Consider the following 26,244-nt stretch of genomic DNA (forward strand, 5'->3'; position numbering starts at 1 on the left):
CGGAGATGGAACCTGAAACCCTGTTATGTGCCCTAACTTGGAATTGAACTGGTGACCTTTAGGTGCACAGGACAACACTCAACGAACTGAGCCACTCTGGCTGGGCTCACACAAGTTGCTTTTGAAGTTAAACTCTAAGCATGGAGGTCCTCAGCACAGGACTGTGGTGTGCAGTGCCTCGCCACACGAAGCTTCCTGCTCTGGTGGCATAGAAGTCCCGGCCGTCCACCTAGTTGGAGGTCATTAATGGCATCCCTACCAGTGGCCCATGAGACTGTCAGTGCACCCTGTAACCTGTGAGCGTTTGGTCGCCATTTCTGTCAAGGAAATATGTTTTGGAGCTTGAGGACACATCAGGTAGGAAGGCAACACAGAAGAGACTCAATTTCATTGGCTGTGACTGAGCTGTCAGGACATTTCCATTGGGCACGGACAGAATCAACGAATTATGATTTCATCGTGTTGACAGCTTGAGTCATAGAAACAGCCGTGATTTGGAAATTGATGCAAGTGCCTTTGCCTGTCGGATGCCCCCCCCCCCCCCCAAGCAGGAGAAAAGGGAAATAAACTCAGCAAGAATGAAGAATGTGTCTAATGGTTAGTGTGTTATTCGGTAAGGAAGCCGTGGGAGTGTTGATGAGTGGTCATGAAGATGTGCTGGTTGAGAAACGTCTTGTTAACCTATGCTCAGCTGGATGGCTTAGCCCTTCCACTAATTAAGAAGCTTTTCTATGGGATTTTATTTTAACGATGTAAAACCTACAGTATGTTTGTCTTAGCACGTCACCCCTTCCTGTTACATTAAATACGAACGAATCACTTCTTCCCTTTGTGAGTTGCCACAGCTAAGTGTGTGGGAACTTTGGAGCTTTGGGGATGGGAGCACCGGGTGGGTCTAAAGGCAGAGCTGGGTCCTTTCCTCTGAGCTGCACCCGTGCCTCTGGCTGCTGAGGTTCTGTGCCTCTCGAATAGGGAAGCCATGTTTGCTCAAGGTACCAGGAAAGGTCCCCCCCCCCTTGGTTAAAAAAAAAAGCAGCGGGATTTCTTAAGAGTTGCTGCCATCACCCGTGAGGAGACAACAACAACTCTGAATCCAAATGTAAGCGGAGATGTGGAGAAACTTTATCAGCACGTTTGCACGTTTAAAAAACAAACAAACCGAAAAACAAGACTTGCAAATGTCTATTGCGACGTGATTGCTTTCAGAGATCCATCAGCAGGAGCCAGACGATGGAGCCGGTCATAGCTTGTCTTCCTGCCACCCGTGTGCGTTTTTTCCAAATTTGTACACTAACCTTCGGTCGACCCGTTCCAGAATTCCCGTTTTATAGTAGTACCTGAGAAAGACAGCAGACGAGAACCAGGGGGAGGGCTTGCACCCCAGGCCAGCACCGGAACATAAACACTCTCCCCATTCTTCTCAGGGGACAGCCTGGGCTCTGGTTACCCTGGTATTTTCACACCCTGGTCTCAGCTTACACTGAAAGCTTTCCCAGACACCTCAACTACAGAACCTCCCACATTCAGCTCCGAACGTGTTCTGTGTGTGTGTGTGTGTGTGTGTGTGCGTGTGTGTGTGGTGGCCGGATGCACAGTGATCCCCGGGAACACTGCCAAGAATGAAAAGGACGGCGTGTCCATTTACAGACCATAATCCCACCTGGAACTAAGAAGCGGAGTGTTGTCTCATGACCTTTCGATCATCACGAAAGAAAAAAAAAAGCTGCAGAAGCAGTTTACCGTCCCAGGGCTGGCCATTTGATGCAACCGCCCGGAGGCTCGTGGCATTTCGTGGCCGTTAACTCACCTCAGAGCTCTGCTCAACTTCTCGTACGTCATTCTGTCGTTTTTCTTCCTTTGTCCCCACATCTTTGCCAGGGCCTCGGATTTCACCACCCGGAAAATGCCCTGCTCCCTGTCTTCCCACTCCAGGATGCCGCAGTTTTCTTCGGGAGACAGGAGCAGGTCGCGCACAAATTCCCAGAGGTGAGAACTTTGGAGGCCTTCGGAAGGAAAGGAGGTGACTTAATTTTTTTTTTTTTAAAGTTTAAGAGAGTTGTGCCACTTCTCATGAACCCATGAGAACACGAGAATTGCTGCCTTGTGGGGTTAGGACGGAACCTCGCTGAGCTGGGAAACATCTGTCTCAAAACTGACATTTGGGGACGCACGGACGAGCAGTACCGTGGCCTTGCCCTGCTCTGTGGCACCACTAGGACTTGCCTTACAAGGGTTATAGGAATTCATGAAATGACCGTGAAACAATCTTTTCATTCTTTCTGACAGGCAGTGGGCTGTATCAGGCTCCCACAGCCACAACTGTCCGGGTGGACCAATCCTACAATTAGATTTTTTCACAAAAAGCTGGTATTTCCCTTGTTCCACTGTATTGTGGCTTCGGCTGGTTCTGGAGTCCAGCTGCCTGGGATTGGGGCGTGGACTGACCTCTTCCTAGCTCTGTCATTGCAACCTCTCTCGTCACCTGTAGAATGGGATAATAAGAGTGCCTACTTCATAGTGGAGGTTAGAGGGTTAGGATTTAATACAGATCAAGTGGCCAGAACCAAGCTCAGCAGGTGGGCGGCACCGGGTAGGTCTGTCTCAGTTCCAGGAAAGGCTAACAGGACTGCCAACTCCTGGTGTTTTTTTCTGCTGCTGCCCCTGAGCACTTCAGTGTGAAGACCTCCCCCCTTGCCACGCCCCCCCCCACCCCACCCCCACCCCCCCCGGCCAATAGACCAGGACAAATAAACCTTTCCTCTTCATGGTTAGACACTGTCTTTACTTCCTCATTTTAATTCTTACAGTGCCATTCCCAAGTGAGAAAGAAACCAATGTGAATTTGACAGCATTCATCAAAATCCCTGTCAATTTCTGTACTGACTTCTAAGCGGGAAATAATGGGTCCCACGTAAACAGCCAGTTTCAAAGTCTGTGAGACCAGGTGGCCTTGCCTCGTGAATGGCTTTAGGAAGTTAGAAATGAAAAGGGTGTCTCTACACTTACTCGTTCGATTGTGACTGTGACAGTCTTGACTTTTGATGCCACTTGTTTTCAGGCAACTGGAATCAGCATCTGGAACAGAATGAGTCACAGCTGTAGGAAGGAATGGAGAGGCCACATGCAGGCCTCAAGTCACACCCGAGTGGGCACATGGATGGAACACCTCTCTGGGAGGCGGCACCACGCTAGGCGCTTTGGGGATGATTAGTAGGTGGGAGGTGCAAAGATGCCGAAGACTCAGTATTTGTCTTTCAGGAGAGTTTGCACCCAACACTGGGGACCTGCTCTGGGCCAGGTCTGGGCTCCATGCTGTGGTTACAAGAGCAAATGAGACAGACTTGGTCCCTGATCATGTGGGGTTTAAGGACTAGTGGCCAAGGGAAAACATAGATGGAACAAACAAATTGCCCCTGTTTTTTTGAAGTGTTGTGAAGGAAACCAGACATTGGATAGAGAGGGAAAGTGGAGGAAAGGAGGTAAGTTAGATAGGGTGGCCTGGGAGGGTCTCGTGAAAAGGAGACATTTGCTCAGAGAGATAAAGATGAGAAGGAGCCGAGTGGAGGAGGGATAGCGTGCTCGGGCTGCCAGCAGGTCACGTAGGGCCTTCTTTGCAGAACTCGCTATTTTATTCTAAGAGTAAAGTGAAGACTTTGGAGTTGGACAAGATTCACATTTTAAGAAGATCCCTCTGGCTGGTGAATGGAGAACAGACGGGAAGGAACACAGGTGAAAGCAAAGAGACCAGTGCCTAGCTCAGGGCCTGGCACATAGTAGGTGTTCAATAGATGTTTATCAAGTGAATGAATGAATGAATGGAAGAAAAGAGAAAGAAAGAGATGGATGAGGAAGCAAAGCAATCCAGGGCTTCAGATTTAGACACACCCGGGTCATCTGTCACCTTCTAACTTTGTCACCTCACCCTACTAAGCGTTCGTTTCTACCCCTGTGAAAAGGCTATGGTACTAGGACTTGCCTTACAGGGTTATGGGAAAGATGACCCGAAACAATGTCTGTAAAGATTCTAGCACAGGGTTTGGCTCACAGTAAGCACTCAATAAAAGCTAGCTGCTAGTATTAGTATTCTTGTCCTGACTCTAGTTATGGCTAGTTATATATTCAGTATATATTCTAAAGAACTTATGGGACACAGTATTCCTTCCTAGCCTCTCCTCCTCCTATGCTGTGAGGAAGGCAGGCTGACAAATAGACACCCCTTTATAAGTGGAGACCTGACCCTGAGAAAGGAGTGGTCAGGTCAAACTCACGGCTGCTTAGAAAAGAGAGCAGGGGCCTGCCCTGGGCTCCAGCCTTGGGCCTCAGACTCAGGAATGGCCCCTGGGCCTCAGTGGGCTCAATTCTTCTAGGGGCTACGCCTGGATTGGGCTGGGTGGTGAAAGCTGGGGTTTGATGGCTGCAAATGGGTGAGAAGGGGCTCCACCAGAGCCAGGGAGCTCGGTGGGAGCTTTGTTCACGGGGAACGCAGAGCTGCTCTTGTGAGGGCTCCGTGTTCCGTGGGGCACGGGGCGCCTGCCTTAGCCCACAGCACGTGGTTCCTGCACCTGGCCGCCTGCACTCAAACTGAAGAAAAAGCCCTTCATCAACCAGACCATCTGAATCCTCAGGTGACTGCTTGGGACTTTAAGGAGAGAAAAAATAAATCATAAGAAACGATCTGTCCGTCTGCCCCTCAGCTTGCACCTCTCTGGAATCACCATACACCCTGTCTTTTTGCGGATGAATGAGCTGAAGTCCGGGAGGGGAGGGGCCTGCCCAGGGCCTACATCCTGGTCCCCAGGCCAAAGCCACAAAATTCTCTTTCCTGAACCTCCATCTGCAAGAGCAAAACAGCGAGCGCTTATTTTCAGAATGAATCAGGCCATTTGCGGGCCTCCATCACCTTATCATTATACACTCGGCCTGCTAAGTGAGCTCGGATTCAACCACAGGCCTCTAGCGGTCAGTCATTAGGATGATTGTTGCTCGCGGACACCAGTTTTGGAGCATCTATGCCGCTGGCGCATGCCAGGCGCTCTGTATGCACTGTTTCTGGATCTTACCCACAATGTTCAGACAGGGAAACTGAGCCTGGGGTAGGCTAGGAGATCACAGGCCCCAGCCCAGGCTCTGTCCACCACATTTTTTCCTGCCTTCTCCTGGCCTGGGGTTGTCTCAGGCCGTCACCCTCTCAGGGTGGTCCTGAAAAAGCGATCAGCCCCCTGCCCAACAGCGGCCGCAGCAGAGCCTCGGGCAGCTGGACCTGGGCTACTCACAGTCTTTGATGCCGGCCTTGGTCTCTTCAGCATCATTGAAGAAGGAGTAACCTGGGAAGGAAAAAGCAAAGCACAGCTCATGTCATGCAATCGTGGTTTCCCCTGGCCAGGCCCGAGAGACGCCAGGAGGAAGGGAGGGATTGTCCTCTCTGTGGGATCTTGGAGGCCACCTGGTTTTTATAGGGCCACATGAAGCCAGCCCTGAGGGGTGACCACCTTGTCTGTAAAGGCCACCTGGAGAGAGCCCCCTGGTGGTCAGTGCGCTCCCAGCAGCCTCTAAGATTTTCCCAGCGGGCACTGGGAATGAGTCCTGGCTTGAGGCCAGGAGGCCTGGGCTCTGAGCTGGGCTGGGCCACTGACCCCTGTGAGGCCTTGTCCAGTCACAGTCTCCGGGCTCATGGTCCTCATTGGCAAAGCCACCACTGAACGCCCGTTTGGTCTAAGAGTCTGTGGTCTATGACTTGGCTCTAATTCCCCGGGGATTGGAATGCGTGTTGGGTGCCGGTCAAAGGGGAAAATGAACATAGGAGGCCACGAGAAGAGCACAACCTGCTCTGCGGATTGAATGAGGATTCGGGACACTGCCGGGCCTCGGTTTGCTTGTCTGAAAAATGGGTGGGTTGGGGGTGGATTAGGAGTTTCAGATCATGTTTTCATGAAGCTGCACAGGCCAAAGCACTCCTGCTTTCTGGCTGGGGAGCCGATGTGAGGACTACCTTCCGTTTACGAAGGTGACTGGCACAGGGAGGGCACATGTGTGACTGTGTATTGCTAGTGCCGCTCTCTGATTGGTTCTGGTCAGCCACGTGCCTCAGCTCACTCTGCCCAATGGGCTGCCGAGACCAGAGGGGGACTGGTGAGGGGCTGCTCCTCTCCTCCACCCTCCACCCTGCTGCCTGCTGATCTCTCCTGCCAGTGACCCGTGTCCCATGTTTCCGGGCCCTTCAGTCCTCCTGAACCGACTGAGCCAGGCAGCATGTGGGGCCCCGGAGCTCCCTGTGGCTCCTTTCCTGTTGAAGAGCATTTGTTTTGTGTCCTTGTCTGCCAGAGCCCTAATCTACGGGGTAAGATAAGGCCTAAACCAGGTAACAAGCAGTTCTCCCTATAATTTACTGTCCAAAATGGAGAATGAAACACAGCACTCATAGTAAGTTTTCCAGGATAACAGGTGAAAACAATGTACCCTGGGCAGACTGGGACGTGGTAAAGGTCGGCCACGGTGCACATATTTCAATATACAGCAATGCTCCCGTCTGAGGAGCATGGAAGGAGGAATCCGAGAGGGGGGCAGGGCGGTGGAGCCGAGGGCTTTGCTGCCCAGCATGATAACTGCCCTGGCCCCGCGTGCCTGAACCCCACCGTTCCAGGTGGCCCCGTGGCCCCAGACAGTTCTTAGAATGAGAAGAGGCAACGTATGGCCTGTTTCAAACAGAGTTGGTTCTTAGCTTATTTGTTCTGCTCAGACCCTGAGGTAATGGACCAGGTTTGTGTGTGTTTGTTTTTATGTAACAAGTGCCAGGGCAGGGGGGTGTCCGAGCTGGGAGACCTCAGCACAGGGCTGCTGGGGCCTGGAGATGAACTTGATCGACCTGACGTTTGGCTACGGCTGGCAATGCCGGCCGCGCTCTCCTCTGGGATGGCATACCCTCTCCCTGGCCTGGGATCCGTGTGCCAGGCCGCCCCTCGGGCAGGTTCCTCCCTGAGCCGCTGTGACCTGCTGACTTGCCCCTGTGCAGGGAGGGCTTACTCTAAGTGCAGCCTCTGCTCCCGGCTCCTGGCAGGTCACTGTCACGGGTGATAGTGAGGCAGAGGCTGGACAACGATGGACGGCAGGTCTGCCTGTCCCTTCCGTGCTCCTGGTGGGCCGTGGCTCTCAGGGCAGAAGCTTAGCAGTGCCCGAGGGCCACCATCCTTAGCTCTCCTGCCCTCAGACAGGCGTGATGGGAGCCGATCAAGGGGGAGGGCAAAGAACCCCAGACCTCGAAGGTCTCTGTGGGTTTCTGTTCAAGCAGGAATCCTGCCGCAGCAGCCCCACCACGCAGGGGGCTGCAAGGCTCCCTGATTATCTCCAGCGACAGGGAGCTTCCTACCTTTGGTATCTTCTGAAGCAGCTTTTCCAAAAGAAGGTGCTAACTTTCAGAAAGGTCTTTTCCTCAAGTTGAGCTGAGATGTGTTTGTTTTTAAAACTGTCTGGCCCTTGGTTATATTCACACGGACAAGGACAGCTGTCACTTACGCCGCTGGCGTCCCTGTCTGCTGCGCCAGGTAACGTTTCCCCGACCCCTGTCTAGGGGCCTGTGGAGGTGAGTACCATCCATCATACAGACTAGGCTGGGGACATTCAGAGAGTCTGACGGCTCGAGGGGTTGGAACTGGGGTTGGGACCAGGTTTGAGATCTTCCTGATCTCAAAGCCCTGGCTTTGTACTGACTTCCCATGAATCATCTCCCTTTGCTGCGTGACCTTGCAGAAACCACATGACCGCTCGGGACCTCCGTTCCTTTATCTGTGACACAGAACACAGAATTATACGTGCTCAAAACCCCTGTCCGCTTGCGGAGCAGGCTGGAGCGGTGAGTCATGTGCCTAGAGCCACCTTCAGGCTGTTTGGTCCTGGACCATTAGGAACGGGATCAAATAAAACAACGGTCTGACTCCCTCGGAAACGGGAAGGAAAAGGGTCTAGTTAGTTTTCTTCTCTTCTGTGTAATGAAAGGTCAAGCAGAAACCTCTTTGTGTCTACCCTTTATAGCTTCCAATCTTTAAAAAAAAAATATATATATATATATATTATATATATATATATATAGACTTCAGAGAGGAAGAGAGAGGGAGAGAGATAGAAACATCAATGATGAGAGAGAATCATTGACCGGCTGCCTCCTGCACGCCCCCTCCTGAGGATCAAGCCCACAACCTGGGCATGTGCCCTGTGACCGGAACCATGACCTCCTGGCTCATAGGTCGACATTCATAGGTTGAGCCACGCCAGCCAGGCTTTAGCTGCCAATCTTTATGAACATAATACATTATTTTGTTGTATAGCCCGGGTGGTCCCTGAATGCTATTTTCAATTTCCCTTTTTCTTTTGAAAAATGTACCCAACTTGCCTTCCTGTATCCTGCTCCCTTTCACCTACAACCTCTGATCCTGTCATTCTAGCGCTTCCGGTTTCTGAGAGGTTTTGGTTAATGGGATTTGGCCGAACAGAAAATGCCAGTGGGGGAAGTTTGCGCTGGGAGTCCCACGGCAGGGAGGGACCTGACGGGTCCTCTGGTCCAGGCCTCGGCCCCTCCCACAGCCCCACCCTCCGGGCACCGACCTTGGGAGCGGATGTTCTGGAGGATGAAGTACAGGTACTCCCCGCAGATGCCCCCCGCCTCCACGAACTCCTCCTGGGTCATGCTGCACAGCTGCAGGCCGCTGACGTTGAAGTGGCAGAAGGAGATGCAGTTGGTGTCCAGCTTGTACTGGTCGCAGCAGAACTGGATCCATTCCCAGACGTGGCGCTTCGTCCAGTACTCGGGGTGGACGGATGTCCAGTAGGAGTCGCAGGCTGCACCGGAGGAGAGGGAAGTGAGGGACGATGGCCCTGGGAGAGCCTTGGGAAGGTCCCCGAAGGCGGCCCCGGGTACATCAGCATCCTCATCCCTTGCCCACGAGTTGAAAGCGGCTCCAGCCCTGGCAGGGGGTGGGGGGTGGGGATGGGTTCTGCTGGGGCCCAGGCCACCTTCCATTCTGCAGTAAAAACCAGAGGGGACTGTATCCTGTGGGTGGACATGAGGGCAGAAGAGGGAGTGACAGGGGCATTGTGCTTGGGAGTGTCCAGGCCTAGTTGGGTGCCTAGAAAGAGGGGAGTTAGAGGGGAAAGAAAGAACAAGGCCCTTCAGACGACATGGTGTCAAGATCACAGGCTTTGGAGCCTGACAGGCCTGGTCCAAATCCTGGTTCTGTCGCTTCCCACTGGGGCCAGGTCCATAGAAATTTAAGCCTCAGTGTCCTCATCTGTAAAGTGAGGATTATGTGCCCAACACACAGGGCTGTTTGCATTGGGGTTAACACATAGAGGCTGTGTGGCACCTAGGAAACTACCCATCCGTTCAATAGTTACTAAATGCCTCCTGTGTGCCGGGCACCCCCTGAAGCTGATTTGATTCTCTCTGCTCTATGGACAGTTGCCAACACTCGCTCCTGGTCTGTGCACCGCCTCTGGCCACCTGGAGGCAGGGCCGAGGGCTGGTGAGACGTTGCCCAGAGACCAGCAGACTGTGGGTCTCCATAACAGATTTCTCTGGAGGAAAGGGGGGATTGGTTGCAGTGTTGTTTCACGGTGGTTCTCAACCTTCCTAATGCCGCGACCCTTTAATACAGTTCCTCATGTTGTGGTGACCCCTAACCATAAAATTATTTTCGTTGCTACTTCATAACTGTAATTTTGCTACTGTTATGAATCGTAATGTAAATATCTGATATGCAGGATGTATTTTCAGGGGTCGCGACCCACGGGTTGAGAACCGCTGCTAGGGTGTTTTAAAGAAATTCTATCCTAGGACCAGTGCCCCTTCCCTCCTTCAGAGGACCCCCGTACACACTCAGACAGAGGGGGCGCCATCCTCTCTGGGAGGCGGGGAAGCGGCGGTGCCTGGCCTGGGGTACAATGCAGGAGAAACAGAAAGGGTGGCGGACACAGGATACGGAAGAGGTGAGGTACCAGGTACCCGGTCAGGCTCTTGGACATAAATAATTCTCGAGATCGCCATAGTGCTCATTCATGCGGCCCTTCATTCCACAACGAGCCCCGGCTTCCTCACTGGTAAGATGGGGAGAATGGCGGCGCCTGCATCCTAGAGCTGTTCTGTGGATCAGAAGAGTGAATCTACATAAAAGCACTTAGAACGGAGCCCGGGAGAGTTTAATGCCTCTATTAAGATGATCATCGAACACCTGCTCTATGCAAAGCAAGAACTCGTGTGGGAAGGAGTCAGGGTAAAGAAGAGTTTGGTCCCCGTCCCCTGGGAGGTCACAGATGAGGAAGCTGAGGGTCGCGGAGGACGTGCCTGCGATCCCACAGCCAGTGTGTGGCAGAGCTGGGGTTTGAACCCCAGTCTGAACTTGAAAGCCGTTACTCTTCCCTTTCCATCACCCTGGTCCTCAGGCTCAGCGCAGAGAAGAGATGAAACAGGGAACGAGGGGGGAGGCAGTTGGAGAGCCAGAGAGAATAAGAAGGCCCGCGGAGAGAGGCAGGGAGCAGAGTACAACACCGCTGACGGCCCAGGTCACGGGGACGACAGAAAGGGTCACTCACGAGTTAGTCTGCAGAGCTAATGGCAGTGAGGCTGTCTGATCCCCCCTTAAATGCTGCGTTGGCTGCCACTGTCCCCAGGGGAGCCCTGGAGCCTCTGACCCGAGGCAGGGGATGGGTTCTCTGCCCTGTGAGGTGTACCGCTCCCCGACACCCCCATGCCAGCTTCTCAAGTTCCTCAAATCCCCCCAAATAGGTAGGATTGGGCATTTCAGAAGACGGAAATGGAAGCTCCCCTTAAAGCTCCCAGTCCTTCCAGAAATTGATTTTCCTCCCCTAGAGTAGATCGAGGGGCAGTCAAAAATAAATTTTTTTAATGTATTTATAATTTTTCATCTGAATTCGATGTGCACGTGGCTCAAAGGCTCGATACCGTGCCAGGTGGCTGAGGCCAATGTCACTGCCTCTATGCCCGCTATGCCTTGGTGGGGAGAGTGAGGGGCCTGCTGGCACTGCCTCTCTGGCTCCCTGGCCGCTGGCTGGAGCTGGCCTCCTGGCCAGTGGGGTGTGCCTGGTGGCCAGCAGGGACTCCTGGGACAATGGTGCGGCCACTCCTGAGTCTCTGTGTGCTTTCTGTCCGCTGATTTCCGACTTGAGCCAACCTAAGAAGGGCCCTTTGCTTGCCCGGTGTTCTGACGAGAGATTTTTATGAGCCTGACATTCTCCCGTCCTGGTCCCGAGCTGAGAGCTGACAGAGGTGCCCTGCAGGTGGAGGACACAGCTTGCTGCTTCTTTTCATGGAAAGGGTTCTCCGAGCCTCCATGCCCTCCCCTCTCCGCCTCCACCCCCTCATTATTTTCTTTGGCGCTTGGAGAGGGCCATGTTGTTTCTGGAAGCCAAGCTAGAGGGTTCGGAGAAATGCCTGGGTGGGGTGGGTGGGCACCGACACCCGGGAGGTGTTGCTGGCAGGACTCCCTCCTCAGCTCTCCCCTGCATCTGGCCACAGAGCCGGCTTTGTGTGCTGCTCTGCCCTGGAGGGAAGCCAGGACCAGGACAGCCCCGGAGCTGAGAGGAAAATGCTCTTCTTGGGGACCTGGGGCGCTTCTGGGCTGTGGTGTGCCTTGCGGTCCTGTCCTGGCAATTCTGAGGCCCCAGCGGTGAGGCTGGCAGGGGTGAGGAGGCCCCGTTGCTCCCTCAGGTTGCCTCCAGCTCAGCACCTTTCCACAGGCGCTTCCCTTACTCAGGACGAGGTCCCCATCTGCCTCTCCTACTTCCTGCTCCTCCTCAAGGCCACAGCGCAGGCCCCCTCTCAGCCAGGCTTCCCTCCCTGCACAGCCCCCTCAGGTGCCCTTCTCATTAGGATACACCCCCCTCGCTCTCTCTCCAGACCATGGTGAGCCCCAGAAGGCGGGGCCACCTCTGCTTGCCTCACCTCTGCTTGGCTCACCCAGGATCAGAAGTGTGGGGGCCCGGCCTGGCCCACCGTGGGTGTTCAGTGAGGGTAACTGGCTGGCCGAACGACCGGTGGTTATTACCTCCACTTTCCGGCAAGGACACTGAGGCTCTGGGAGGTTAGATGGCTTTGAATAAAGCCGCACAGCTGGCCAGGAAGGGAGCCAGGCCCCACGCTAACCCTGACCTCCTTGGCTGTGGGAATTTTGCATCCTATCACTTGGGTTGAGGAGGACCAAACTGGATACACACCTTGAAGTCTAACTAAGAAGGATTTGGATGATGGCAGATATTAGATCTATCATCTAGGTTTGAAAAATCAGAAAAAGGGTGGAGAGACTGGTAATGACAATGTTTGCAACCCCAGGGAAGGACCTGAAGCAGACGCTTTGCCCTTTGGTTACTTGGAAGAGATAAACTCAGGGCCAAAAAAAAAGAAAAAAAAAGAAAAAAAAAAGGGTAATACACTCACAGAACATGTTATCTTTAATAAGTTGTATCGTTTGAAAATTTAAATTGTTTTCCTTCATGCGTCTGCCATTCATAAAATAATCTAAACTGTTTGGAGAAGCTGAGGTCTGAGGCCCTTGGCGTACATCTACTGGTTAAAGACAGATGGCATCCAGTGCCCGGTAACCTTCATCCAAATGTCCACAGGCCACTGCTGAGCAGCAGGCTGGCCAGCTCCTTGGAAGTCAGAGGTGGGTCAGGACACTTGTGTAAGGGCCAGCTGCGTTGGGAAGAACGTAATTCTGGAGGAATTCCGACCAGGATGCGGTAGCCTGGCATGCACATGCATTTAGAAGGAGGACTCAAGCTTTCCGAGCGGGGCTGGCACGCTCAGATGCCCACAGAGCCAGCAGGTAATGTCCATGCCTGAAGGGCCCCACGTGGGGATGTTGAGACGTGCCATGCGGGAAGGTGGGCCCTGTGGTGCCAGGTCCAGATTGTTATGTGAAATCGCATGATTTTTTAAAAGTGCTGGCAAGTTATTAAGTTTTAACAAACACTCTGAAGGTCGAGTAAGACTCTTTCACAGGCTGGGCCCCCCCGGAAGTCACTTTGTGGTGGAGAACTTCACCTGCTTTGGGACAGTTGTCTCCTTGGAGATCATTGTTTAGAGTGGGCAAGCTGAGTGTAAACTTTTGTAAGTTGAGTAGCATTTTCTTCAAATTAAAAGTTATTTGGAAGCCGAAACCGGTTTGGCTCAGTGGATAGAGCGTCGGCCTGCGGACTGAAAGGTCCCAGGTTCGATTCCGGTCAAGGGCATGTACCCGGGTTGCGGGCATATCCCCAGTAGGAGATGTGCAAGAGGCAGCTGATCGATGTTTCTCACTCATCGATGTTTCTAACTCTCTATCTCTCTCCCTTCCTCTCTGTAAAAAATCAATAAAATATATTTAAAAAAAAATTGGAAAAAAAAAAGTTATTTGGAAGAAAAGCAGAGCTGCTTTGCTGGGAGTTGAGGTGAAGGGACGAGACGACTTCCCCTCCGTAGCACCACAAGGCAGCATGAAAACCCTGCTCTAGAGCATGAAACTGGGGCTCCTGCTGTTTGGATTCCCCAAAAAGGTATGTGGTCTCACACTTAGTGTTCCTGTCTTCTTGGGATTTATCCGCAAAATAGGAAAAACAGGACCTCCTTCTCCCGCTCTTGAAAGGATTAAGTGAATCAAAACACAGAAAGCACTTAGAACAGGGGCAGGCATGCAGTAAACGCTCATTAAATACCACCCATTTATACTTGTTAACAGTCGGGCTGCCCATACCACTACTCTAATTGCATTTCCTCAAATACTTCTGACATGTTCTCTCTCTCTGTTTCTCTCTCTCTCTCTCTCTCTCTCTCCCTCCCTATCTCGCTCTCTCTCTCTCCCACCACTCTCTCTCTGTAGGCCAGCACCTCTGTTCCCTTCCAGAGCCTTGGGTTCATTTTCTTTATGAAAGAAGGGTATTATATTATTAACCATGCTAATTTGTCCTTGTACTGCTAACATGAGTAAGGTAGCCAGTGCTGTTCAACACATGGGACACAGGTGAGTCTGTGTGACTTTGTAAATGCTTCATGATCAGGACATACCCCGACCCATGCTTCTGACACGGGTGGGAAGGCAGGGCTAAGCCCCGGTGGACAGCAGGTGACGGGGTGAGTAGGCTGTATGTGCATCTTTAGCGGAAATGCCAGAGAGTGGGTCCACTAATCCCCCACCTCCATCTTTTGTTATGCAAGTCCCCTCGCCTTCTCCTCCACAGGGATGGCTGCCCCTATGCCCTTCCTATGTAGACATTTTGGAGCCAATGCTGTTCATTTTCTTGGAGCCTCACTTGAAACAAAAATTTGGGGGGAGATTTTGACTCTTTAGAAATGACCACGAAATAGATATGCAGCAGAATGCCAAGTCTGTGTATTGCAAAAGTAGTGTGAGCTTAGAGATTTATGGTCCCTGGATCCTCTGCCGGAGAACTTGACCTTTCTCCTCTGCTGATGGGGAGCACAGACAGGAAAGTTTGTGAAGCCACGTGAACCTGCGGACTCTGGTTCCCACCGTCCACTCTAAGCCTCTGCCAACTGACCTGGAGAGAAAGGGACCTTCCGCTGGGAGGAGCAGGACGGTGTGGAGTCACTGAGCTGGGGCTGTGGAGAGGGCCCTTCCTGATGTGCAGTCCTGGCTCTTCAACTTATTAGCTGTGCAATCCTAACAGAGTTTCCTAACCTCTCTGGACCTCAGCTTCCCTCCTGTGTAAAGAGGAATCACGATAGCGCCCAGCTCTTGGGAAGTTTGCTGGGAAAAGGAGAAGAAACGATGAATGTCAAGAACTTGGCTCTGTTCATCTGGACGATAGTAAGCGTTTGATATGCCGCCTGAGATTCGTTGTTATTTTGGGGCTACATTTGTTCTCAGGGAAATGAGGCCTTTCCAACCCGGGCCTCAGTCTCGCTGAGGGACAACAGAACAAAATGAGCCCAGGGACCGGGAGGGGGAGATAGACAGCCGGGGTCAGAGGAGGCCGAGGTAGATGGCTGGACCACGATTAGCATGATTTATGAGCAAAGGGAGCTGGGGAAGTTTCTGGCCCAGGGCAGCCCGTGAGTGAACTGGGCGGCTCAGGCACCATCAATGGCGGCTTTGTCACCGAAAGGAAGGACTTTCTGCGGGGAAACCTGAAATGATAAATTGCTTCCAGGTTTCCTCCCGGAGCTGGTCTAGCCCCGTCCAAGAGCCCTTCTTGGCTTTCCTTCTAAGCCTGTGGAACGATTTAGATGAGGAGATGGGGGGAAAAATACACAAAAAACCAAAAACCTGGGCAGTGTAAGGACCTGGATGGAGAAAAGAGGAGAAGGGATGGTGGGGTGTCAGCAAAGGGCTGTGGTCGGAGGTGTGTGTGGAGTTAGGAGGGGACGGGGAACGCCAAGCCCTGAGTGGTCCCGGGGCCACGGCTGCCCAGAAGGCTCAGACTTGTGTAGGATAGGGGAGCAGTGGCGAACGTGAGGCCTCCCCTGGGGGTGCTCTGGGGTGTCCAGGCATTTTGTATTTATTTATCTGCTTTTCATTTAGAAATCATTACTCTTTCTTTCGCATGTGCTCTCAAACTTCTATACCCAGCACCTGAATCTTGCTTAGAAAAGTCCATGTGGAACCCAAATGCCTTCCTCCCTGATCACCTGGGAGGAAGCTGATAGCTAAGATCAGTGGGTTTTGCACCTTCCTTCAAAGTTCTTTCTTCAAATAAAATCTCCCAATGGGTCATAATCGCTAACATGTTTGTGGAGCGCTCAGTATGTGCCAATTACTGCTCCACTCTGCGTTTTCTCATGCTGTCCTCAGCACAATGCTGCGAGGTCTGAGATCCTGCCACCCATTTTACAAACTAAATGAGGAAAGTAAGGCACGGAAGGGTGAAGTCCCTTCTCCAGGTCACACATGAGCAAGAGGCAGAGCTAAGGTCATAGAGGTCTCCTCCCGCTCCTGCAGCCACGCCCTGATAACCACTGTGCCGTACTGTCTTCGGAATGAAAGCACGGCAGCCTTCCCGGAGGGTGGGGATGGAGAGGAAGGAGCTGGAGGCCGGTCTTCTCAGCTGTCACTCCAGGTTGCCAAGGGACCTTCCAGGAACCCCCAGAGCTGCCCAACCTAGAAACCTCTGCTGCAGAGTATAATCCAGATTCCAGAGCAAAGGGGGCACCACATGTGGGTGTGGCCACCTTGGCAATCGGGGGAGAGAGAGTGTGTGTGCATGTGTGTGTGTAGGTTGAGGATGGAGCTCTAGCACGTAGGGGTGAGGCCAGGAGACTTCAGGAGACTTCATGACTCGTTTGATGCTTGGCCGCTGGAATTTGATTAGAGAAGAGATCTTTTGAAAATATCCTATGCTTGTGAAATATTTGCAGCATCCCTTTGATAAAATGTTCCAGTTTTTGCAATTCTTTTCTTCTAAGAGCCCAAGGGAGGGCCAGGGTGCATTCATGAAATTCTAAGTATTTTGCAATCTGATTGTCCTGTCCCAGCCCGCAGTCCGGCGACGCCAGAAGTCCTGCTTCAAAGAGCAGGTCACCTTTTGGTTAGCACCGACCCCGCTGCCCTCTGCTAGAGCCGTGTGGGGCGGCTGTGAAGACAGCGGGCTTCCCGACGGGGTTGAGTGTCCCTCCCTGCCCGCTCGTGGACACCACCCATCTGCTGGGCACTCCATTTCTTTCTCCCCTTGGTCTCAGAGCATCTAGCCTGTCAAAGATTCCGCATTGGAAAGGGTGAGACCGGTGTTGCTTTTGTTCAACGTGAAAAAGGAAGAGAGATGAGAAAAAGCTGTTTTTCCATGAGCCGGGAGTGCCTACCCAGTGCCAGGTGCTATGCTACACGCTTGCTGGGTGGGATCTGCCGTCCTCGTTCTCCCAGCTCTGGGAGGCCGATGCTGTTCCAGCTGGGATAGCGATGTTAGAGAAACGTGGGGCCACGGGCTGGTGAGTGGCAGAAGCTAACAGGAAGCTGCCCCTGGGACAACTCTGAATTCAAGATGAACTTCCCGTGAGGCAGGAGATGACCTCTGAGCACGTAAGGGCTGCAGAGCCGTGTCCAGAGGTGGAGCTGGCTGTCTCCTGACACATCCCTCTCGGTGGGGGCTTGTGCAGACACTCAAAGCCACGTGTCGTCTGTCTGGGTGAGAACACGACGGAAGCACCCCCTGGCCCTCCGCCCTCCTCCCGCAGATGGGGCTCGCCCAGCGCCAGGCGCTCACTGGGACCACCGGCCTCGGCCTGTGGGAGGTCTGACATCCCACTGAGCTCCGCAGCTGGCTGCTCCCCCGGGGGGGGGGAACACCAGGAAGCTGGACCGCACCTGGAGGCTGTTTCATTTCCACTGGCCTCCTGCCTTGGCGGCCTCCTTCCTATTCTCTCGATGGGTGACGGAGGACGAAGGCTACATCTGTGATACTGCCTGATGCGGGAATCAGAGAAGCTTCTGGAAGGGATCCTAGAAATGACCTGGTCTAACCCCTCATTGCATGATGGGAATGAAGAGTCCTCAGACAGGAGAGAGCTGAGCCAGTATCTAAGACTGCTGGGTCTTAGCAGCACTGGCAATCCTATTGGTGATCACTTAGGTCAACTCTTTTTTTTTTTTTTTAAATTGCAGTAAAATATTCATAATGTAAAATCTACCATTTTCTGAGTGTGCAGCTTAATGGCATTAAATACATCCACATTGGTGTGCAACCATATCACCACTCTCCATCTCTAGAACCTTTTCATCCTCCCTTTTTAAACAACCACATATGCTTGTCATGTGCCCGACTGTGTCCCATGCACTTCACTGTCTGTGAGAGAGGCATCATTACAACTCCATTTTACAGATGAGAAAACTGAGGCGTGAGAGGTAAAGGTGGTGCCTGGCTCCAATGACTATAGAAGCTGCTGCGGAGACGTCCATATTGAAGAATAGGCAGGGGAGGGGCCCCCAGGATGGCAGGTCTGCGATATGCGTGGGTGAGAGAAGGACGGGACCTGGCCTACCATCGTGCCACATGTGGGGAGGGCACAGCGCCCTGAAAGCCTTCGTGTTCCTCCTTCAAATTTAGCCTCTTAACCAAATATTGAGGAGAGAAAATCAAACACATTTCTCAGCACCTTTCTGGGAAACCAGGTGCTTCTTAGGCCCAAAGGAGAATTGCAATATGTATCCGAGTGAACCAGGTTCAAATGCAATGACCTGGACCCTGCAGACGAGGGTGCAAGATGTCATGGGTGCACTTGTGCGCATGGGGCCGGGGTTGGGAGTGGGTGCAGGACTGAATTAGGTAGGTAAGTGCCTCCAGGCTGTCTGTGCAGCCCTGGCGTCTGGCCTGCAGGCAGGGGCTTCCTTGGGGTGGTGGACATTTCATAGCAGCCTCGGAGGCTGGGCCTCCCCTGGGCTCCCCCCTCAGGGAGTGTAGCTCCCCAGACCCTGTCTCCTGACCCTGAGTGGGGACCTGCTGGGCGGGGCACACAGGGTTAAGGACCTTCGAGGGCTGACAGTTGATCAGCAATTGCGTCACCGCCCTCCCCGGCAGGGTGTGCACCTGCCGAGCTAGCAGTCAGCCAGGTTTGCTGTGAGGTGCAGTCACCCGAGCACCTGGGGACAGAGGCCCTAGAGGGTTTCTGGGGCACAGCTCAGCTGGCCTCCCTTTGGCGTGGGATTTGCACAGGGACCCATGCTTGCATCCCGGTGGGGAAAACCGGCTGAGAGAGGAGGAAGGGTGCGGAGGGCAGCCTGGGGGACCACGGCAGGACTCATATTTGCTGAGCACTTGCTTGTGCCAGGCTACGCATTTTACACACTTTGGCTTCTTGATCCTTACAGTAACTCTCATCACCCCTGCTTCAGGGATAAAGGAGATAGAATCTCAGAGAACAACAGGGTTAATATCAACAACCCAGCGTGATGTCATTCACGAGCTGACCGAGTGGGATAGTTAAGACGACAGTTGCTCCAGTAAACGTGCATGAAACCCAACAGACCATGAGACCGTGGGAAAGTCACTTAACCTCTCCGTGCCTCAGTTTCCTCATCTCGAAAGTGGGGATCACACTTGTTTGTTTCTCATAGGGCTTCTCTTTGATGCAGGGAGTGTTCAGCAAATGTTAGCCAGAACCACGAGACTGGAACAATCGCAATACACTAGGCTCCGGGCTAAGGGTTCCTTTCTACTACAGGGTTTAAATACAATAACTCCAGGGGATTGGTATTATCACCTGCATTTTACTTAATAGCAAAATGAGGCTCCGAGAGGTGAGCAGAGCCCCAAGGCCACAGAACTGGGCAGGTCGGGGTGAGGTTCCAGTGCTTTCTTTCCTTCCACTCAGGCCTCCCCTGGCCTCCTGCCCCGGACACGGGTGAGGGGTGGCATTTCCAGGCCCCTAGCATGGTCTTGTCACCAGCCCAGGCCAGCACCACCTCCTGTCCCAGCCCATCCCAGCTCGGATGGGCCTCCCCAGGTGTACCTACCCGTCTGGTGCTCGAAGGCAGGATAATACTCTTCATTGCTAAACAGGTCAGTCCAGGACATCAGGGGGTCGCAGAAGGACGCATTGGGCAGGTAGGTGCTGTGTGTCACTGAATCCAACATCACCCTGCAACGGTGGGAGAGGCTGTGAGGAGGCGGTGGCTGCTGGAAGCCACTGCAGGACCCCAGCGGGCCCCGGTGGCTTAACAAGGACAGCAAAGACTCGTAACCGGCAGCCCCCTGGGAGCCAGGCCCCCCTCTACGTGCTTTCCACGATTGAGCCTTGTCACACCCCGTGAGGTTTGTACATCTGTTCCCATTTCTAGATGAGGACACTGAGGCAGGAGGATTGAGACAATTGCCCATAGAATATGGCCCGCAAGTGGCAAAACGGGGATTTGAGGATGGGAGCTCTTATTAGCCAATACTGCCTCTTTCATCACTTTTCCTAGTCACTCACATCTGACTTCTGAACTCTGGCTTATAATGTCTAACAATGTGCTTCTGGAAACACGGCCAGAGTTGCTATCAATGAGCGCACCCGCACACCCTTATCTACAATTCTGAAACCCCAGAGCTCCGAGACCAAAAGTGTGTGTGTGTGTGTGTGTGTGTGTGTGTGTGTGTATCTTTGGTGCAAACGTTTCTGAGCAAAAACCAAAAAAACAGTTCTGAATTGACCTTATGTAGTTTTATATACTGTTACATAAATGTTACATCTATATGTATATAAACTATACACTATACATATGCAGACTACGTATAAAAACTATACCCTGTAGACATATATAAACGAGATATATGCTATATAGTTTTGTAACCCTAGTTGCAGTGTGTTATTCTGCCTGATGAATATTCACGTGGTGTGCTGCAGGAACATCGATGGGGTTAAGCTGAGCCAGAAGAAATGCCCGGAGAGGGGTGGTCTGTCTTCTGCTGCGTGTACACCGTCACCTTCTGGTGCCTGAAGCAGGGTGAGTTCTGCAGCACGCCCAGCCCCGGGGGTTTGGGTAAGAGAGTGAGCACCAGTGACTGTAACACACAATCGCTTTGGACTCTGGGCTGAGTACGTCAGGACTTCCATCCAGTCCTCACGGGCTCCACAGAACGCGAGCTCTGAGGCGGGGTCTGTATCACGGATGAGGAGGGGACTCTCTGACATTCCAGCGAACGTGCCCACATCACCCAGCTGGCAGGGTGGAGTCTGAGTGACAACTTAGGTTTGTGTATGTGACGTCAAGACCTGGTGGCTGTGCTCTCGTCCCTGCTCACACTGGCAGAGGCTGGGGTGGGGGCAGAAGAGATGGGTCTGGGGCCCCCCACTCTCGTGCACTCTTGCCCACCAGTCTCACCTCTCGAGTTTCTCTTTGCTGCTTCCCACGTCCCCACAATTCAGACAAAAAAGAATTCGTACTTGGTGGATTAAAAATATATGTTGGCCCCACTTCTCTTTTCTTCTTATGGAAGTAATGTTGATGAGATAGGGGGGTTCTACCCCCATTTTGCGAAGGGGACCCTGCAGCTCAAGACCACACAGCTGGTAAGTGTCAGAGCAGAGACTGGGCTCTGGGCCTCAGGGAATTTTAAGATGGGCAGGAGCTTATCAGTCATCTAGCCCCGTGTGTCCTGACGCCACTCATGTGTCTCCCATCACCATAATTTACTTAATACATTCAATAAAATTGCCCCCTTTTTTGTTTGAACATAAACACGTTTACTTAAAAGGAAAAATTGATATCACCATTATCCACAGAAAGTCACTATTCCCGAACATACGTAAAAATGAAGACATAAGCACGTAAATAAAAATTGTTCATCCATGCACCACGTGAGTCAGAGGTTAGCAAAGTACAACTTGCAGGCCCAATCCAGCTCACCTCCTGCTTTTGAATGGCCTGCAGCTAAAAATGATTTTACATTTTTAAATGGTTACGTATTAAAGGGCTATGTAGGTACTTACACAATAGCCTGGATTTTGCCTGTTGGCCCACCAATCCTATAAAAGGTACTCTCTGCTTCTTTACGTGAGCGTGTGCCTACCTTCGACCAGATTCACCTCCTGAAGGTACTGCGAGTGCCGGAAAGTACTGAGTTAGTGCATCGCTCCCCTCGCCCTGTCCTCCAGCACTGAGAAAGCTAAGGCCCAGGGAGCTTGTGTCGCTTGCTTCAGGTCACAGGGCCAGTCGGTGGCAATGTTATGTTGCAGGTAGAGAGTTCTTAAGTTTTCCAATCCTCAACTCTCAGCCCATCAGCTTCCCTTTCTAAAAACACAGTCATGTCGCCCTCAGGACATCCCACGCATTCTTACATACCAAGTAGGACCTCAGTACTGAGAGGGGCAGGGATTGTGTGGTTCCAGAACCGAAGACCGATTCTTTGGGGGCGTTGGCAAATCTATCATCATCATCATCATCATCATCACCACCACCAAATGTTTATGAGAACTATGCTCCTGACATAGATAAGCAACCAAGTTCAAAGCCTCACATGCAGGTCCCTTTCTGTGCCGTCCACGAAGAGTTGCCAGACCCCATGGGGAACCTCCTTCCCGAGGCCCACAGAGGGTTAACGCTGCAGGCGGATTATCGTGCTCATGGATCTCCCCCTGGGAGCCATATCAAACAGAGGTCAAGGCTGCCTGCGTTCGGACTCTGATTTTCCCACGGATTGGCTGGCTTTATACCTGAACAGGAGGCAGGCTGAAAAGGGATAGGGGTTATGAGAAAGGAAAGAGCCCCCGGAGCCCAAAGCCGCTTCCATTTCCTGGAATCCACATTGGGGAATTCTCCTAAGTGAGGGCTCAAGGGGAAAAGGCCCCCTGCCCTTCTGGGCCAGAGGCTCAGAAAACCGAGGAAGAGGATGGCACACCTCTGACCTGACTTCATGGTGGGCTCAGAGAAAGGCCAGGTGGGCTCGGAGAAAGGCCAGGTGGGCTCAGGGAAAGGCCAGATGGGCTCCACATAGAAGAACATAGAAAACCATCCCCAGGTCTGCAAAGTCAGTTAGAAACCCTCCAGCTACAAAATACGACAGTAGGAGTGAGCGGTCCATCTACACCTGACAAACAGCTCTCAAAAGTCGACCATTAAATTCAGTTGAGTCATATAAAAATTAGGGCTATGTTTGATCAATAGGACATTTACCTCCTTTAAATATTTCCCCCCCTTACACCGGTCCACTCACTTGCTCTGTAATTTCCCTAGTTTTGGACACAGGGCTGTATCTGATTCCCTTTGGTAATTCCTTCTATGGCTAATTACATCCTTTAAGTTTCCTTAAAGGGCCCTCTCACGTGAACACTGTGCTATTTTTCTTCTGTAATCTTTTCTTACTTTGGGGGAAAATGCCTTTTATAAAAGCAGCAGAAGTTGTTTGTTTTAGGAGAGGGTTTTATTAACTCTGGGCTCTCCACAAAAGACCTTGGCCCCTTAGCCAGCGTGCTCCAGGTGTGAGTTCAGGAATAATGGCTGCTTTGTGCCCGGTAGCTCAGCTTCCTAGGCCCTCTAGGGTCCCTGCGGTAATTGAGCATTTTAGCTCTTAAGATTTCTTTTTTTTTTTTTTTTAGGATTTTTAAAATCGTCACTCAAGTATATGTTTATTGATTTTACTGAGAGAGAGGAAGGAAAAGAGAGAGAAGGAGAAAGGGAGAGATGGAGAGAGAGAAAGAGAAAGGAAGAGAGGGACACATCGATGTGAGAGAGAAATATTGATCAGTTGCCTCCCATGTACACCCTGACTAGGGATAGAACCCACAACCTAGGCAGGTATCCTGATGGGGAATCGAACCCACAACATTTTGGAGCCCCATTTCTCAGTGAGGACCTTGAGGCCCAGTGACAGGTAGGCCCCGGCCTGAAGGTAGCCCATACATCCCCAACAGGGGGGTGACATTGACCCCAGAGGGGAAAAATTTGGTCCATGGAAGGGGGGGGGTTGGTGTAAAAAAATCTTCGATGTTATTATGTTTCATGAGCCTCCAAAGGGCCACAGCATATTAATGACTTACAGCATTTCTGTGGAATTAACATTTCATGGAGGGGGGAGACGACTAAGAAAAATTATCTCAAAAAGCTCCTTAATGGGGGCAATAACGAAAAAAAAGAAAAAAAAAAAGGTTGAGCAGCACTGCGCTAGACTTAGAGTCTGCAGCCCGACAAGGAGGGTATACAGGGCGGGTCCTGGGCCTGCTGCCCCCGCCACACATGTTTGTTCTCGGAGAGGCTGGTGGCCGTAAGATCTTGGAGAGAGCACTGGGCTGGGAGTCATGATTATGCCTCTTGCACCTCTCCAAGCCTCAGTTCCTCTTCTGCTACCTGAACACACGGAGGCCCCTCACTTACTGCCCGTCAGCAGACCCACAGCTGTGAGAGTCCGTTCCCCCCACATGTTGTCCCCATGCTGGCTGCCTCGGAAGTAAGTAGAGAAGGTTCAAACACATCCACACAGGGGTGGTTCCCTGCCAGGCACAAGGAAGGCTGGCCGGAGGTACCTTTCAAAGTGAGACCTTGAAGGCATGGAGGCTGAAGTCCCCGCTGACTCTAGGGGCTTCCTCGCCCTCCTGAGAGCCGGCTCACTCACCACGTGCGCCCAGGGAGGGTCCGCGCAGCCAGAGGGACAGGCCTGTGGGCTTCTCGCCCTGCACGAGTCCGAGGCAGCAGCGGCAGGTGCGGTGCCCATGGCCTGCGCAACCAGCACCTCTGCCCAGCCTTCCGGAGCGAGAGGGGAAGGAGCAAACCACCCAGCCTTGGCCAGTTTGTCAGAGGAGGAAAATTCCTGCCTGACCCTGGCAGAGATCATCAACTTCACTCTGGGCATGTGACCAAAAATTTTACCCACTTAAGCATCGACGCATTGGCTGTTTATGCACCAAAACATCACCGGGCAGAACCAGGCCGTCGGGATATAGCCCATGGGAAAGGGGGCCATGAAGGGCCTTCGCTGAGCCCATCCTCTGAGCAGTCTCATCGGGAAGCAAAATTGTTTTCCTCCTTCGATGCTTCAGTGACACCTGAACGCTCACCGGGTCCCCAGCCCTGCGGGCCCGGCAGGTCCATTTCCCCCTCTTCGGATGCCCCCAAGAAGGGACCCATGAAGGGAAACCCAATGGACTGTTACGACACTTTCTATTAAAGGATCGTGGGTGGGGTGGTTGAGTGTTTGCTCTTCTGGGAGAAACCAGAGCGGCTGAGAACTGCCTTGCTGACATCGTGCCAAAGTCCGCGTTTTCCTCCGGCTTGCTCAGGGAGTTCGCCAGTGGGTTGGTGTTTGGTTGTTTTTCTGAAGGTGCAGCTGAGACCCATAGAAGGTCTGCCGTATGGTTTACGAGGGGCTCCAATGCGAAGCTCGTTGGTTTTGGATCAAACCCATGGTGGGGTTCGATCTTACCTCTGTCCCCACAAGCAAAGAAACATGGGACTCACGTCTTAGGGCTCAGCCAGCCAAAATGATTTTTGTTTCATATGAGGTGTGGTGCATACAAATCCACGACCCTCTCTGAGCTCATCTCTAAAATGGGATCCTCAGGCTTTCCTGAGGATTTAATTAAATTAGTAAAATATGCAGAGGACACAACGCATATATTCCCTGAACACAACACATATATTCATTTACAGAGGCCGGGAGGAGGGGTGGTGGTGGTGGGGGGGGGCGGCGGAATCAGTCGTCATCAATGCATCTAAAAGGTTGTTATACAGGGGACTTGTGAGAAAAGCAGACAGCCAAACTGCACCCACTCCTGTGGAGAACACCCTGAATCACGAAAAACATTGTCGCGGAGAACACGAGGGCACAGAGTTAAGCCTTCACTCTGCGGGGCGAACCGCCCCTCTCCACGGGGCCTCTAGACTAAAACACGAAGCTGTCTCTCTAAAACACGCTAACTGTCTAGGCCTCAGTTTCCCCATCTGTAGAACGAAGAGGTTGTACCTTAGGGTCTCCGACATCCTTTCTGGTTTGTAAAATTCTTAGCACAATTAAAGGTCGGTCCCCAGCCTTCAGTTAGAGAGGGGAGCATGTGCCACCAGTGGCCGCCAGCAGGGGGCGAAAGAACAAGAACCCTCACACACCGCAGTCTGAAGGTCTGAGAATACAGTGGAAAAACCCTAATCACTGCTTTTCTGGAAAGATTCTCTACATACGAAGGTGGCGTGAGAGGGCAAAATGGGTTTCTTTTAAGCTGTTACATACACATGAATTCCTGAAAAAATATTCCCCAAATTGTAATAAGGCAGCGTATTTTCTCTGTATCAAGAGGGAACTCTGAGCTGGCCAATGGGGAAAGGAGGAGTTTGGCCAGCGGAAGGTGGGCTCTCCTTGAAGCTGAATATTTTGGGGTGTAAAACCCAGCCTTCCTTCCTAAAGATAGCTTTAGGAGGCGTAGGGCAGTGAGTGCCTGTCTGCATTCTCTTGGTTCCCCTTGGTGTAGTCAAGTGATCCTGGGGGTTTGGGGGCTGTGGAGAAGGGGGTGGGTGGCTCCACAACCTGTGGGGGCAGAAGTGTCCCCCCCGCCCCAGGCAAGCAGTTAAATCCCAGTCACACAGCTCCCGGGAGGCACTGTGACTGATGGAACCTGCAGGGGAGCTGGCAACCTGGAGCTGGAGACCGACCCACCGACCCGGGCCCCCAGCCCCAGCCTCTAAGCCCTGACACCCCTTACAATTCATCCAAAAAAGCAAAGAAAGGGTGCTTACGTGAGGGCAGCGCTGACTAGGTCCAAAGAGGAGGCTTTCAAGGCAAGAGAAGGCAGGTGCTCCCGGCACCAGCGCCCGGTGGAAATAAAGGCACCTGTAGCCTTGTGATATA

At 52.4% G+C, this 26,244-nt stretch overlaps 1 protein-coding gene across 1 annotated transcript; it reads right to left on the reverse strand.

Annotated features, from left to right (window-relative positions):
* ELF5 (E74 like ETS transcription factor 5) lies at positions 1–26,244 on the reverse strand. Its single transcript, XM_006098071.3, has 7 exons — positions 26,133–26,244; positions 19,446–19,570; positions 8,596–8,829; positions 5,274–5,324; positions 3,007–3,075; positions 1,808–2,003; positions 1–1,337 (listed from the first exon to the last, which is right to left on the reverse strand). The coding sequence occupies exons 2-7, from the start codon at positions 19,564–19,566 to the stop codon at positions 1,241–1,243; spliced, it is 768 nt and encodes a 255-aa protein (XP_006098133.1). The 5' UTR covers positions 19,567–19,570; positions 26,133–26,244; the 3' UTR covers positions 1–1,240.

This window comes from Myotis lucifugus, unplaced genomic scaffold (assembly GCF_000147115.1).
Source record: "Myotis lucifugus unplaced genomic scaffold, Myoluc2.0 scaffold_218, whole genome shotgun sequence".
Lineage (NCBI taxonomy): Eukaryota > Metazoa > Chordata > Mammalia > Chiroptera > Vespertilionidae > Myotis > Myotis lucifugus.